The sequence below is a fragment of the Scleropages formosus genome, chromosome 20, assembly GCF_900964775.1.
Source record: "Scleropages formosus chromosome 20, fSclFor1.1, whole genome shotgun sequence".
Lineage (NCBI taxonomy): Eukaryota > Metazoa > Chordata > Actinopteri > Osteoglossiformes > Osteoglossidae > Scleropages > Scleropages formosus.
The window spans coordinates 24,224,014-24,240,817 of record NC_041825.1 but is presented as its reverse complement, the minus strand read 5'-3'; the positions used below and the strand labels follow the sequence as shown (position 1 = coordinate 24,240,817).

The 16,804-nt window shown below is 43.7% G+C and overlaps 1 protein-coding gene across 1 annotated transcript in view; it reads left to right on the top strand.

The window, feature by feature from the left end:
• cacng2b (calcium channel, voltage-dependent, gamma subunit 2b) overlaps window positions 1-16,603 on the top strand; it is an 81,512-nt gene extending 64,909 nt beyond the window's left edge. The window contains exons 3-4 of the mRNA XM_029246552.1: window positions 12,799-12,939; window positions 14,562-16,603. Of these exons, the coding sequence (XP_029102385.1) occupies window positions 12,799-12,939; window positions 14,562-15,097 (677 nt within the window). The 3' untranslated portion in view covers window positions 15,098-16,603. The remainder of the gene's footprint in view (window positions 1-12,798; window positions 12,940-14,561) is intronic.
• Window positions 16,604-16,804: the final 201 nt, after the last annotated feature.

The following is a 16,804-nucleotide window of genomic DNA, read 5'->3' as shown; positions in this document are numbered from 1 at the left end:
GTCAGCTGTCATCATCATCATGATCATTATTACCATATGGGGTCAAGAATTCTGTTGTGCACACTTGAGCTGCATAATGATTCTCAGAACAGAGCTGGTCATGTCATGCAGAGAAAAAAGTCAGTGATATAAGAGTATGAACAGTATTTCACAAAAAGAGAACTGAAATTAACACCAAGGAGCAGACATTTGTGGTTATGGCTGTCACTTTTCAGCTGGAAGGATCAAATTGCACTCATACTACAGGATCACTAACTGAGGTAGTTACCTAGAAATGATATAGTGAGAATAACTGTAAATAGGTTGCTATTGTACACCTGCACTGGACAAAGATGTCATCTGAATCAAGTATATGCTGTAAAATGTAAATATATATTACAGTTACCTGATGCTTTTCTCCAAAGTGGTTTACATCATTAAGCTACATACTGTTATTTTACCCATTTATACAGCTGGGTAATTTTACTGCAGCAATTTAGGGTAAGTACCTAACTCAAGGGTGCTACAGCTGTAGGTGGGATTTGAACCTGCCACTTATGGGTCTGAAAGCAGTAGCTCTAACCACTGCATGACCAACTGCCGTATGAACATATAAACATAAACGTATATCTGCATGATCTATGGCCATAGCATATAAAGAATTAAAGACAAACTTATATAGCTTTAAATAAATATAAAAAGATTACTCACTCAGTTGTTACTGATAACCACGCGTTAAGTGCAAGGTCAGGTGAATAAGTGCAAGGTCATGGTGGTCTGGAGCCTATCCTGGAAGCATAGAGTATACATTCTGGGCAGGACTCCAGTCCATTACACGGTATTAGTATATGACTATATATGGATAAATATACACAAATATATTTAATGTCACACCATATTTTGTTTATTTTTCTGTATGCTGTATGTAGCTTTAGAGGAAGGCATCCGCTAAAGGAATAAATGGGAATGTAAATGTATCGTTCGTGGTTTTCATATTTATATCTCCCCAAATATACACTAGGTTAAACTACATTACATTTACATTTACATTTATTCATGTGGCAGATGCTTTTCTCCAAAGTGACGTACATCTCAGAGAAAAACAATTTGTGTATGACATTAGGAGAAAGAGAGACATGTAATTCTTGAGTAAACTTAGTTTGTTTCTTTAAACTTTATGCAGCGATGTTCATCACACGAGTAGGTGCAGAAAACAGAATAAACAATTCATAATCACCTTCCTACAATTTTTTAAAAGGTACACAAATACTTACGTACAATACAGGAGTAGTGGCTGTGTAAAAGCTTATCTGGGCATGATCATAAAGTTATGGTGCATGAACATTTACACCATATATGAGCTTGACAGATCATGGACGAAGTGAGTCCGGAAGAGGTGAGTTTTCAGATCCTTCTTAAATGTGAACAATGTTTCAGCAGTTCTGAGTCATTCCACCACAACAGAGCCAGAACTGAGAACCTCAAAACTACACTTACAAGCTTAAATTAAACACATAAGCTAAAATTATTTTACCAATGAAATAGGTACTTTGTGCACAGTGTGAGTGGATATGTTCTTTTCAAGGATATTAATCTGGTAACATGAAGTGCATTTCTTTCACTCCACAAAATTGCTTCATTTATTTTATTGGGAGCAAAATATCGAGACATTCAGGTCCCCGCGTTCATGGCGTGTCTAGTGTGCCGAATTTCCCAACGGATGCACACATGTCATTGCCCTTATTAGTTCAGGTTATGTGCAGAAGCCACGTGTAATTGCTGCCGTTTTGAAATCGATGCACAGATTGCATTTATCCTCTTGAGACAGATGCTTTCCTTTTACATTGTCCTATCGTTTCTTGTGTTTTTCCCTCATGACTATCATAACTCCCAGGGGGGGCATTTGGTGAGCACATGAAAAAGAATTCCAGTTTTCATATCAAAAGTACAAAGGCAGCCATGCAATTAAATCATATTAAGCTGAATTCCTGTTACTAATACAAGACAGCTATAAACTAAATCTTTCAATCTGTCATTTCCAAAGCTGCATTGGCTGGTAGGTACAAAGAGGCCAGAGAGTTGAATTGCCAGGACACTGGTCTCAAAACCATGAAAAAAACTTAATGTGGTAAGAGAAGCAGTGATGAAAATTGAGAGGATGATAATGAATATGTCTGTGATCAAGTCTCAATAGAAACCTCACAAAAGTGGTATTTATGGTTGAGCTACCATTCAGACAATACAGCAATCCCTCGATTTAGGAAATTAATCTGTTCGTGAAAATGGTGCAGATACTGAAATTTTGCATTATGACTTTTTTGGATACATTGTTTTAACTGAGAAAAATAATATGTTCCCAGTCCATCCAAAAACCATCCATCTAACCATCCATTTTCAGTAATCGTTTCACCTAGATCAGGGTCACAACTAGTCTGGAATGCCAAAATCACTGGGCACAAGGTTTAGAGGGGATACACCCTGGATAGGACAGGAATATACCAGCCGAAACCTGCCAAATTTTTCCTAAAAGTTTCTTAAATATCACTAAAACCCTGCAAGACACCTGTATAACTATCAACCCACATTTTCAACATGATATAGAACATTTACATTTCCATTTACATTTAATTTATTCATTCAGCAGACACTGTTCTCAAAAGAGACATACATCTTATCAAACAATACAAAAGTGCATTACATTAACAGACAGAGATATAAATGCAGACATTGGAATCATTTCATGACTGTCAAATTGATCAAGTGGGAATGGGTTATTAATGGTTGTTTCTAGGCAGTGCATTTTGAAAATTAGTCATGTTTTCCTTATATTCAGCAGACAGCAACAAACATTCAATAAAGAAACATATGTTAAAAAGCAAGTGCAGACAATTTAAAATAAACAAAAAAGCTAATTTACTGTAATTAACTGTTACTGTATTCACCAAGTGAAGAGAAAAGCAGTTGATTGTGGGTAGTGGTGGGTGGAGCAGGGAGGAGGCTTGGCAATCATTCTTGCACTTCCGCTGCACAAACGTGTCAAAATAAAGCGGACATTTCACAGGGTCTCCACTCTTCCGTTTAGAGAAAGGCAATGTGTGCCTTCAGCCTTCAGCACACGTTGTCCATCGCCAGCTGCAGGAGCATGGTGATACATCTGCAATGGAATAAGAAGTCATCTCCTAGAAGTCTGATGTTTGCTGTGTACAGTTATACAACATTACAGGTGGTCATGTTTGCATGTTTCATAGCATATGTAATTGTACCCTCTGGTGTAAACACTGATTCATCCTGATGTCCCCATACACACACCTAAAGGGATTCATGAGTAGTTTTATGAAGATGAAATCAGATGAGCTTCATGGCTCATTCGCAGCCACCTCACCATTCACCAGACGTAAATGTAGCTGAACTCCAGTGGAAATTTCTGGAACTTCCATTTCAAAGAGTGTTCAAAGAGAGTTCTTTTAGTTCTTTTGTTCAGATCTTACAGTACACAGTGGAGGAGTTGTATGATTGGAGCTCTTTGGGTGGCATATGGTGGCCTTACTCATTATTACTTACATTTGTATATTCATATGGGCAGCAGGTGGTGTAGTGTTCAGAACAATTACTTTGCACTCAAATGTCCTGGGTTTGAATTCCCAGCACTGCTATTGTACCCTTGAAAAAGTTATTTACTCTGAATCGATAGTCAAAATTACCGACTCTATAAAAGGGTGTTTAATTATAAGTGGCTTAGTATTCAAACCTGACACTGAAAGTCATTTTAGAGGAAAGCATTGGCTAAATGAATAAAGATACTAATGTGCTTTGTTGCGTGAACTGCTTTGTTCCTAATTCTATAGCAGTACAGCATAAGAAAAAAGTGTTTTAGCCGTTTTAGTTTATTTACATTAGATTCGCATTTAGTTTAAAAACCTTCCGGTGATGTTGGTGCAGGGTTACAAAGACAGGTTTCTGCCCTTATGCAAATAATAAGACTTTTAAATGATCAACCTGCGGTCAGCTGATGGTGTAGTAGTTAGAGCAACTGCATTGCAGCTGAAACGACTGTGTTTGAGTCACTGCTCTTGCTCCCCCCATTTACCTTGAATTAATGCTGGAATAAAATGCCTAGCTGTTTAAGTAGGTAAATCACTGTAAGTAGCATAGCACATAAACCTGACATTGAAAGTCACTTTGGAGGAAAAGCAATAGCTAAATTAATAAATGCTATCGTTTGGTCTTTGGGGGTGCGGTGGCGCAGTGGGTTGGACCACAGTCCTGCTCTCCAGTGGGTCTGGGGTTCGAATCCCGCTTGGGGTGCCTTGCGGCGGACTGGCGTCCCGTCCTGGGTGTGTCCCCTCCCCCTCCGGCCTTATGCCCTGTGTTGCCGGGTAGGCTCCGGTTCCCTGTGACCCTGTATGGGACAAGCGGTTCTGAAAGTGTGTGTGTGTGTGTGTGTGTGTGTGTGTGTGTGTGTGTGTGTGTGTGTGGTCTTTTTGGTATTCCATCCATCTCCTGCATGCCGTTATTTCATACTGCTATGTATAAACAGGCATAACTGGCAAGTTTGGATGGATCAACACATAATTTTCTCCTATTTCGTCGTACGCTCGGGGTTCTCTTTGACTCGTAATAGCAGTACTGTTGTTGTTGTGTGAAAATGTGTGCAATAATGTGATAGCAAGGGAACAAGAAGCAGGGCGGGGGGGGGGGGGGAAGAGAGAGGTGTAATTGTACTATGTGATGTAAGTGATGGGGACTCTTCCAGCGCAGCAGCACACACATACTCGCTGACGTATGTCCGCACTCACACACGGAACTTGGGTTTTCCTTCTCGGCTGGAGGCAAGCGGGTGGACCCGAGGAGGGCAGGAGGACCAGACGCTCCCTCGCCGAAGCGTTTTTCACTGGAACCTGTGGGGATTCCTTTATTTAAACAAAGCTGTCATCTTAAGTGACTTAAATGGGTTAGCGTCACCGATGCCTGACAGGACGTAGGGATCAGCCGCTGGAGAGGGCCAGGTGCCACCGTTTCTCCGGTTGCCACCTCGCGTTGAGGTGCTGTTGTTCAGCACGTCCGAGACTGGAGGCCGATTGGGGGGTTTCTTTTTTTAATCATTTCTCATATTTATCATATCATACTTTATCATTCATCATATCATTGGTTAGCATGTGTGTGTGTGTTTCCTTGCAGTCCGTTGTCAACAGTATGTGTAATGGCAGGAAAAGGCACAGAGAGTGTGTGTGTGTGTGTGTGTGTGTGTGTGCGCGCGCATGGTTTTGGCTCGGTGTTGATGTGATTGTGTGTAGTGGGGGAGGTGTGGGTCTGTGTGGCAGTGGTGGTGACACAGTGTCCTTTATAGCCTGTGTTGATGCAGAGTCTGGATGCTGCTTTACACTGAGTACAGCTGATTAGTACATTTCAGCCTTTGTCTTTCACTCCTGCCGGTTTCCCTGTGCACCTCCAAGCTCATTGAGCCGGGGCAGACAGACAGACAGCCGAGAAACAGATGAACAGACCAAGAGGGAAACAGAGAGGCGGACAGAGAAACACACAGACGCATGGATGACAACAGCCAGACTGACAGACGACTGCACAGATATACAGACAGACGGACGAAGACGGACAGAAAAACAGAGAGAGAGAAGCAAATGGGCGATGACAGACAGAAATGGATGGATGGCAACAGTCATACGGTAAGATGCAGAAGTACAGGAACAGAGAGACAGAAGATAGTCAGAGAAGCACACAAAGATGAACAGAAACAGAGAGACATAGACAAAGGAAAACAATTACACAGACATGGAGGTAGACACACACACACTTTCTGAACTGCTTGTTCCATACAGGGTCACGGGGAGCCAGAGCCTAACCTAGCAACTCAGGGCGTAAGGCTGGAGGGGACACACCCAGGACGGGACAACAGTCCATCACAAGGCACCCCATGCGGGACTCGAACCCCAGACCCACCGGAGAGCAGGACCCAGTCCAACCCACAGTGCCACCACACCCCCTGGCAGTAGACAGAAAGGAGAATCGAATGGACAGACAGACAGACAAGCAAAAGCAATCCAGCAGAGAAAAACAGAGAGACAGAGCCAAAGACAAACATACACAGACAAGAAAATAGACACTGGTAGAGACAGACAGACTGACCAGCAAAGACAGACGGATACATGAAAAAACGGACAATCGTGCAAATCCAAAGTGACTTATAGGTAGAGAAAGAGACTAACTGACAAAGAAGGATGAACAGACAGACAGGTAAATGAATCTCTATCCTCATTTAAAAAGGGTCTGAAAGCTCACCTCTTCCAGACTGACTTTGCCCATGATATCTTCAGTTCATGCACCATAAGTTTAAGATTATGCCCGGATAAACCTTTACGCAGCCACAGTCCCATGTATCTTGTCCCATGGCAGTTCATTTACGTTACATTCAGCTGACACTTTTCTCCAGAGCAACATAATATCTTAAGCTACTTACACTGATTTGCCCATTTACACAGTAATTTTTACTGTATCAGTTCAGGGCTATCAGGGGTAAGTACCTTACTTAGGCTACTACAGCAGTAGATGGGATTCAAACCAAAGGCAGCAGCTCTAACCACTCTGTTACCAGCTGCCCAAATAAAACTTCAGAAATAATAGCACATCGGACCCTGCTTATTCAAATGCAGCTGATAAACCCAGATGTGGGCATGGCTGCTCTGGTAACACAAACACACACAATGTCTACAACCACTTTTCCCAAGCAGGGTCACAAAGAGCCTTAGCCTAACCCAGCAGCACATGGTGCAGGGCTGAAGGGGGAGGGAACACACTGCACAGGACTCCAGTCTGCCACAAGGCACCCCAAGCAGGGCTTGAACCCCAAACCCACCACAGAGCAGGCACACCACACCCCCCCCCCCCCCCCCCCAAGAGCCTGTGGTAATAACTTTGTAATTTTATGAAAGTGTCTGCTAATAATATTACATACAATAATAATAAAATCAGTAATAATGATAATAATCAGTGATCTTGGTTTTTGGTTTTGGCTCTGATGTTATGGAATGACCTCCCCCTGTCACTCAGAACTGCTGAATCCCTCTCTGAATTTAAGAAGGGTGCTAAAACTGATCTCTTTTAGACTCACTTCTCTCCTGATCTTGTAAGTGCATGATAAACATGGAATCGTTGAGGTTTAATAACATAAAACAACAATTTCTTTAATAACGGAAAAGCCTTTATGCACCCATACGTACAGCATGATTTATTCTAGATCATATGGTAGTGTGTGACAAATGGGCTGTACTCTAGAATCATGTGTCTGCATCCAAATCTCTCCTTCCGCTGATATAATGTACTTTTTGTCTTGTTCTCTGATGTGTGTGGCTTTGGAGAAAAGCGTCTGCTAAATGAATAACTAAATGTCAATATTGGTTCTTCTTAAACATGTCTATTCAGTATCTTTTCCTTGTGTGCACAGCAGAAGTTGGGCCCTTGGTAGTCAAAGAGTGGGATAGATATTGGGACTTGACAGAATATGACATCTTGTCATCATCCAGATGGGGTAGGTGACACCCCCTACTGAGACCTATGGGACATGTCACATGAGCAATCTTCAGAACCGGTGGCCTTTTATGCCCGGTGGAAGCTCTTGAAATGGGAGCCGCTGTTTCGTTTTGCTCGACAGGAAGATCTCGTTTTATTCTGTATCCGTGACAGGGGAGGATTCAGGAGGTCAAGGCGGTGCTGGCTGCCATCTCCTTGAGATGGCTACCACGTGCCAGATAACCTTTTCTCTCTCCCGTCCTCGTCGCGGGACCTCCATTGCCCCGGGTTCGGTACGCACTGATAGGTCTTTTGTTTATAGCCATGTGCACAAACAGGACTGCATTAACAGAATGGAGGCAGGGGGCCAGATGGCTCTAGAAGGGGAGTAGTGCATCCAGAAGCAAAGATTCAGAAGTGTCACTATCCTCATTTGCACCTAAGCAGATGTCCGCCTGGTCACCTGATGTCTGAATCTCACACACACTGAGCGCATAAAGTGCGTTTCTGGATGAGCTGCTCTGGTCAAAGGCTGTGGAGTCAGTGTCAGTTCTTGATGACCATATATGGACTTTCTCCAGAATGTTCTGTCCTCCGCTTGAGTCGTTCACATTGAAAGTGGGGTGTCCTGTCTGGTTCCTTCGGTGTCTCCGATGAAAAATCCATATAGCGTTATAGAAAATCCCTTTACATTCACATTCACATTTATTAATTAAATGGATGCTCTTCCTCAAAGAGATGGTCAGTGATTATTAAATAGTTTTTGGCTGACACCTTTAGTCAAGGTGACTGCCAGTGTTAGATAAACTACACGCAACTCCCTACAGCCTTTCACACATCTACAGAGTGGAGCAATGTGACACAGGTGCACACACACACACACACACACACACACACACACACACACACATTTTCAGAACCGCTTGTCCCATACGGGGTCACAGGGAACCGGAGCCTACCCAGTAACACAGGGCGTAAGGCCGGCGGGGGAGGGGACACACCCAGGACGGGACGCCAGTCCATCGCAAGGCACCCCAAGCGGGACTCGAACCCCAGACCCACCAGAGAGCAGGACAGTGGTCCAACCCACTGCACCACCGCGCCCCCCTACACACACACACACACACACACACATAAAGGACAATTTAGAGTCATCAATTCACCTCTTGTTTGAACAGTTCTCATCTTGGATCTTGTGGACACATCAGCACGTTGGAGACCATCGTCCAGATCTTTGATCTTTGACATATCTGGATGTATAAATCTTGTTTAAGTGCATTCTGTGTATCTCATGACTGTAACAGCATGTTTAATATACAGTAGAAACTCTGATGACCTTGCTGTGTAGATGGGCCTTGGCAGCCTGTAGCCCAAAATAAAAAGCATGAAGAGATGAACCGATATCTAGAGCCCATTCATTGGCAATTTTTTCCTTGAGGATGAAGAGCACTTAATTTCCTGTGGCATATTGCACCTGCCCGACAAGTACAAGTGACTGATCTTCGATTCGCGCGGGATGAGAGCGCGTTGTAACCGGCCCGAGCCTTTGTAGAGAACAACATGCATAAATAATGCATTCGTTTTGTTACTGTAGCTAAGAAATGCAAAACACAATGGTATGAAATTAATGGCTAAACTCCCACTCAGATATATTTCTGGACCACAAAAAAAAAAAATGTAATACGGCAAAACACTCAGCGCGCAGTTCAGCCGAAATAAGTGATTCAGCCACGCTTCGGTACACTCACGCTCGCACCATCACATTCAAAGGGTTCACTCACAAAACTCATGCTGCCACACTCACAGGTTCAGGTTCACACATTCATGCTCGCAATCGCGCACTCACGTGCACTTACGCTCACGCTCGCACACCCACGCTGTTATAGTGGGACTCACGCTCTCACACACACACGCACTGTCGCGCTCAGACACTCGTGCATTAACGCGCTCACAAGCACACACATCGGCACACGTGCAGGCATTTTGACATCCATTAAATGTCACTCATGAGCGGAGGTGTGTATCCATCACAAGGGGTGGACGGGGGGGACGGTGTTTCCACAAGCCTCGTGTGTCCCCTAATATTTGTGTGTAACTTCACTGAGTATAATTACTGATATTTGTTGGTCCCTAGATACCCAACAGGCTGTTATGCTCCTGATGAGGTGTAGTGCTTCCATTCAAGCTATTATGTCATGATGTTTACCTGGTGGCCCACATCCAGTCTCTGAACCACATGCAGCTGCCACATTTTCTGGAAGGAAAAGCTGAAGCTGAGTGCTGCTTTGAGACACGTGGACTTCGCGCGGTTAGCCCGAGATTTGTCCTTTTTAATCTGTTTTTGCTTTTTGCTACATAAATGTCATGGATCGTTTCTCACAGCGATCAGAAGCTGCGCATTTCCCGTGCGCGTGGCTTCCAGGCTGCAGTCGCTCTGGTGGGGTGTGGATGCCTCACACTGACCCCCTGCGGAGGAGACGTTCAGCAACCCTGAATGAGGTGCCACAGTTGTCTGTGTCCCTCACTTCTGGGGTTAATATGAGCACGGCCAGCCAAGGGGACAAGAGAAAGAGGCAGAGGAACTGGGCCAACACCCCCGGGTGCTTTGAATATTTCATCAGACCCCTGCCCGCACCCCTGACACATTCCACTTTGCAGGAGGCAGCAGCTGCGGGATTTTTGGACAACTGGGCCACCATGGCTTTGATGATCCCATCCGTGGTCACTTGTTGCTTTCAATCATCAGTCTTGGGCTAGCAGTTCTCAGGCGTCGCTCCATCTATCTGCCGGTAGTTGCCTGGACCCTCTGTCCACCAGGTGCAGTCCCTGAAGTTGGACTCACCATGGCTGCCAGTAAAACAGTTTAGCATGTTCAACATCTGGGTCAGTGTCATGAAGCAGCAAAAATGACATCAGTGGTGATTTGATATACTCAGACAAGCTACCAGTTTTGAACGGCATTTCAAAAAACAAAGCAATTATACCGACTCTTTATTTCTAGAAATAAACATTTAATTTTACAGTACATATGATCACTTTTTTTTCTAAAAATCTCATAACCGTAATGCATCTGGGTCTAGAATATCTAAAATCGAATGCATAGTTTTTAATTTTTTGAGGAACCCTAATTAAATCTTATTAAAAATGTGAAGCAGTGCATAAATAACATTAAAAATACCAGTCAACTATAAGCAATATACATTTTTCAAGTGAAATTACTGCGTCCAGACACATTTCTCATGACCGTTCCGTTTGGTCAAGTTCCTGTTAGAGTTACAGACAAGGTTTCAGTGAAGTCTGATTCCTCCACGATCCTACAGCAAGAAATTAAGATTAAGGACGAAGAGAAGACGAGCTGATTGCGGTTTTTCACATTTTAAGAATGCCACTATTTTCTCTGTATCCCCTGTAACACCATGGGGTCTCATTACAGTAAGAGGATCTTGTTGAAAATTTTAAGGACGTTAAAATTATTAACCATTTACAACAATATTAAAGGGCCTAAGATGGTGTGAGCAAATATTTGCTAAATCCTACGGCTGCCACCATTGTCAGTATAAATGATAAAGTTGCTCATCTTATTTGGTGTAAAATTCATGATACTGACCCTTCTGTTGGTGGTACAGTGATAGCAAGGAAGAATTTATACCATAGAAAGAAAGATTTGCAGATGAAAACTTGGTCCAGAGATGATCCACATGAGAATGTGCCTATGGTGGTAGCAGGTGGTGTGTAGTAGTTAGAACTGTCACCTTATCATCACAGTCCCTGGATTTCAATCCCTACTGCTGCCGTAGTACCCTTGATCAAGGTACTTACCCTGAACTGATACAGTAAGAATTACCAGCTCTATAAATTGGAAAATCACTCAAAGCAGGTTAATATGCATTTTAAGTCGCCTTGGAAACATCTCAACAAATAAATGCTAACAATAAAAGTGAATGAAAATATTAAGTGTCTGAGGAGGTGATCTCATCTGTTTACCATGCTGGTCTATCTGTGGTTCGCACTCCAGGGTGTCCAATTCAATGTTTATATGTACACTTCTGTGTGTGTGTGTGTGTGTGTGTGTGTGTGTGTGTGTGTGTGTATTTCCACTTACTGTAGATAAGAAGTATATCCTTTAATGACTCATGTTAATGCGAGGCCCCCTGTGTAACTGATCAGGAGTGTTTACAACTCTGTCGACTTAGTGTTATGACACCTACAGCTGTATTCTCTAAACGGCGGAGTCACTGTGTGGGGTAAGTGTTACTTTCACATGGGTGGCCTTCTCGGGACAGGTGTTAGCTTAGCCAAGGTAGCATGAGGTGCACCCTGTGGGTAAATGGAGAAGTCGGATACTGCAGCAGAGCACAGTCATACACACATACCGTATGTGGAGGATCTAGCAGAGAAACTGGGACCAGAGACAGGAGCGCGGAAAGACACTCAGCATCCCGGAGCCGCCGGGTTCAAAAGTGTCCGCGAGAGTTTGTTTGTGCCAGGCCGCCCCATCGTCAGCACTTTACAGAACAAAAGTGCTGAGGTGGCAGCATAGATGGGGAGGAGATGAGGTGAAGTGGTGAAATTTTAAGTAGCCTGATGAAAGTTTCAGCATGCATGTTAAACACTCACAGGGAGGCAGGCTGAGGGCAAGGGTCCAGCAGGAACCTGGAACCCCTCAGGTCAGTGCTTTCCTGCAGTCCATCTGTACCAGCAAGCAGCAGTACGCACATAATCAACGGATATGCTCCCCGACCTGATACCTGCAGGACCTGATCACTTGCTACAGCCCACCCAGACTGCTGCATTCCTCCACTTCTGGCCACTTGGTGGTCCCACTTATAAGATGTCCAAAGTTAAAAGCTGAAGGTTTCTGGATTGTGGCTCTGATTTGACAAAATGAGCTCCCCTCTGTCCCTTGAGATTCGCTGAGTCCTTTCTCTGCTGACTCCTATCCTAATCTTCTGTCTGCAACATAAACTTTCACTACATTATTTCTAAGAAGTACCTGAGTATTTCCTATCAATTCTACATGCAGCCACCCTTGGAATGTAATACGCGCAAAAACGTTGGTGTTGTACAAAGTAGCTGAATCATCTGTATTGCTCTCTCTGTTGGTAAACTCCACTTTTGTTTACTCTAAACTGTCTGTCACTGTGGATAAAAGTGTCTGTTAAATTAATAAATGTTGGTTGTAGTGGGTGACAATAGGTTGCCCTCCCATAGCTATTCCCAGAAAGATCGCCTCGTGGTGGCGCGATGGATTCAGGCTGCAGAATCACTCTGTCTTCTGTCCATGTGCCCCATGCACAGGTGCGGTGCGAGCCTCCAGCATCTTCCCCATCCTTAGCGTCATCCTGCTCTTCATGGGGGGCCTGTGCATCGCCGCCAGTGAGTTCTACAAGTCTCGCCACAACATCATACTCAGCTCTGGCATCTTCTTCGTGTCGGCAGGTGAGGGGAGAGGAAGGGGATGACAAGACTTACAAGAGATGAGGATGGAAGGTGGACTGTGTGTGTGTGTGGTGGGGGGGGGGGTGTCAGTTGGTGGAGGGAAATGGAAAGACTGAAAGATAGAAATTTTGAGGCTGGTAATGGTGAGTGTCAGGGCAAGTTTAGGTCAAATAAAAATTTCTGATTCACTGGGGTGTCAGGTTCACGGTGGTGACCAACATAAATGGGTCACAGTGGTCCGGTGCCTATCCTGAAAACAACGGGTGTAAGGCTAGTCAGGGTACTCTTTGGATGGGATGGCAGTTCATGACAAGGTATGCGTTAAAATACCTATGATGTATAAATAAAGAAATGGCCTCTCCCAAGCTTCTCACCCGTCTATGTCCCATTTGAGGAGAACGAGCAGGTAAAATGGGATGGTGGGGAGTACAGCCTGAACTGTTTTCAGACCCACAGCGGCACCCAGTTAATAGTATCCTTTCATACGCCAGTCAAAAGAGTGAGACTTGACTCCCCCCTCACCCCCCATGATCCTGTTGCTAGGCTGAGAGCAACCCTTTGGGATTAAACTCTAAAAATACGGTGTCCCTGACATACTTCTCCCAAGATCCATCATAACGGCTTCACACCATCACAGATTTTTTCTTTTTTTTTTTTTTTATGTGATTGAACAAAATATATTTCTGATGTTATGAAAAAAGGCAGAGAATAAGAGCTGAGCGAGTGTGTGAACGTGGTCCCGTTCTGGGCTCACGCGAAGATGAAAACGGGCCTGTGGAAAGCGGCTTCAAAGAGCCGCGGCGCCAGAGCGCCGGGCCGAGCATGCTCCTCATCACATCGAAACACTGACTTATTTCGCTCCAGTCACGTCGATGCTGTTGTAACTAATTATGTTGAGAGAACACAAAAAGAAAAAGTACACAAAAATCTGGATTCGGGCTTGTTTTTTTTTTTTTGTATCCATCTGTATCCTTAAAAAAGAAACACCAAGGTCCTCGTACTATATCACATGTAAAATCAAATTCCATTAATGCTATGTTCATCGCAATAAATTAGATGCTCAGCAGATACTTTTATTAAAAGTGACAAACACCGCTTTAAGTTTTACACCTTATATTTTTAAACAGCTGGATAATGATGGGAACAGTTTGAGGAAATGTCCCATGTTGTGGGTACAATAGCATGGCCTTTTCCAGACTGTGAACCGTTGATCTTTTTTTATCCTTTTCTACATTAGCTGACGTGACGCTTATGGTCATTCATCTGTTATTACTGCCTTGTGAGCTAATAAGTAAATACAGGACAGCAGGTGGCGTAGCGGTTAGAGGCGTCTCCTTGAATTTATAGAACCCTGAGCTCTTGTCCCCACTTCAGATATAGTTCCCTTGAGCTTGGTACTTATCCGGAAATGATACATGGAAATCAAAATTATTAAGCTGTTAAATTATTAAATGTGGAAATAATTGTAAGCTGCTTCGGAGAAAAGTGTCAGCTAAATGAACAAGCAATAAATAAAACGGTATTTTTGTCTCTGTGACAGAGAGAGACTGCAGGGTAAATACGACATGCTTTGTGCACCGTTGTTGAATTGCCGAGACCCCTGACTGCTTCTCTTCATGCAGGCCTCAGCAACATCATTGGGATCATCGTGTACATATCAGCCAATGCGGGGGACCCCTCCAAGAGCGACTCCAAGAAGAACAGCTACTCATACGGCTGGAGCTTCTACTTTGGTGCACTGTCCTTCATCATCGCTGAGATGGTGGGTGTGTTGGCCGTGCACATGTTCATTGACCGGCACCGGCAACTCCGGCTCGGCGCCCGGGCCGCAGACTATCTGCAGAGCTCAGCCATCACGCGTATCCCCAGCTACCGCTACCGCTACCGCCGCCGCTCGCGCTCTAGCTCCCGTTCCACGGAGCCATCGCAGTCCCGTGACGCTTCGCCCGTGGGCCTCAAGGGCTTCAACACGCTGCCCTCCACCGAGATCTCCATGTACACCCTCACACGGGACCCCCTCAAGGCCTCGGCCACCCCAACCGCCACCTACAATTCTGAGAGGGACCACAACTTCCTGCAGGTGCACAACTGCATCCAGAAGGACCTCAAGGACTCGTCCCACACCAACACAGCGAACCGACGCACAACCCCGGTATGAGACAGTTCCCGGCTGGAAAAGATGGCGGGGGGCGTCGGCCTGGGGTCGCCGAGTAAGGGGTGCGTAGGACTGAGGAGGAGATGCAAGAGGAGCCCCGTATTCCAGAAATAAGTTGATATACCAGTTCTCATGTCAAAAAAAAAAAACCACTAAAAAAATTTAAATGCATGATTTTTCCCAACTACTGTTATTTAAAAAGAGTTTTAAAAAATGTTTGTAAAGACATGAACTGGAGTGTTATTGGGCTGAATGGGGGAAGAGCTGGTGGGGCAACGAGAACGGGCTCAGCGAGGAGGTGGGGGAGGGCAGCTTGTATGTTTTGATCACATTTTTTCGCGCGCTTCTCCCCAGTTTGGGAGTTTACAAGCTTTTGGGGTCTACAAGCTCCGCCCTCCTCCCACCTCCACCCCTCCACCCCTCCACCCCTCCACCCCTTCCACTTCGCTCTTTAGTTTATTGTATTTATCAGTTTCTTTCTTTTTTCGCATTGAAACTGTGAACCACCGTGGCTATGGATTGGAAACGGTGTAACTGAAACCCTCGACTTCTACAAAGTATATATCTCTATTAATTTTATATTTGAATATATATATGTATATGTATATACATATATATATATATATAATATAGTAAATATGTTAATATATGACAGATAGGCTTTCTTGACTCAACAGAACAAACATTTGTGCAAACACAAGTGTAAAAGACTCCTTAATGCCACCTGCTTTCCTGCTTTGAGGACAGGAGAGGGGAAATGCAGGTAACTCCGCTGAGACAAAGCAGATGGTGAACTGTTAGACAAATTCTATTCTTTTAAACAAAACCTTCTCGTCTTTTTCTGGGACCCTGTTCACTTTCTTTTTTCTTGGCCCCTACTGAAGCAGGGGACCGGAAGCCACCCTCTTTGGACGCCGACAATATTTAAAAGAGGCCTAAATAACACAAAAAGTCGGGTCTGGAAAAAGAAATAAAAAAAGAAAGGAGAGCGGGGAGGAAAAGAAGAGGATGCAAAACACAAAACAAGAAGTCTGAGATTTATTAAGATAAACAGAAACTAAGTGACTAATAAATTTACATGCATGCTAAAAATTACAGCAAATCTACTCTTGAGAAACTTACGTTTTAAAGGTTATTGGTCATTATAAGGGACAAACCGGTGACAATGCAAAAATCCAAATGTTTATGTTCTTTTTTGTCAGCAATTGTTTTTATGTCTGTTTTTTATGTTTTATGTTTTTTTAGAGGGGATTTTGTTTTTCTGCTTTGGATGAAACAATCAAAACAAACTGCGACAAACAAATTGCCTTTTTTACATTTTTATTTCTTTATATATCTCTGTATGTATGTATTTCATTTTTAAATTTCACACAGCCTTAGCCATACTTTTTTCTGCTCTCAGTTGTGTTGTGTTGTCTTAAAACGAAGCAAAAGTTATTAAAGGTGCCAAAACCGAAATGGTCCCAAAACTTGGATGCATCCAGACCCCGTGATGAATAAAACTGGAACCCCGGAGGGAACATGAAACGATCCTGCAAATTTCTTTGTTGCTCTTACTCTGCATGGTGATACTTGAATTTGCTGCGCTACCCAACCTTTTGTAAGTCTTCAGTTTTGTGTTTCTATCTATCTATCTATCTATCTATCATTATTATGATTGCATAAACATTGAACCCAATTCACACACACACATTGTCAAAAGTGCTTGTC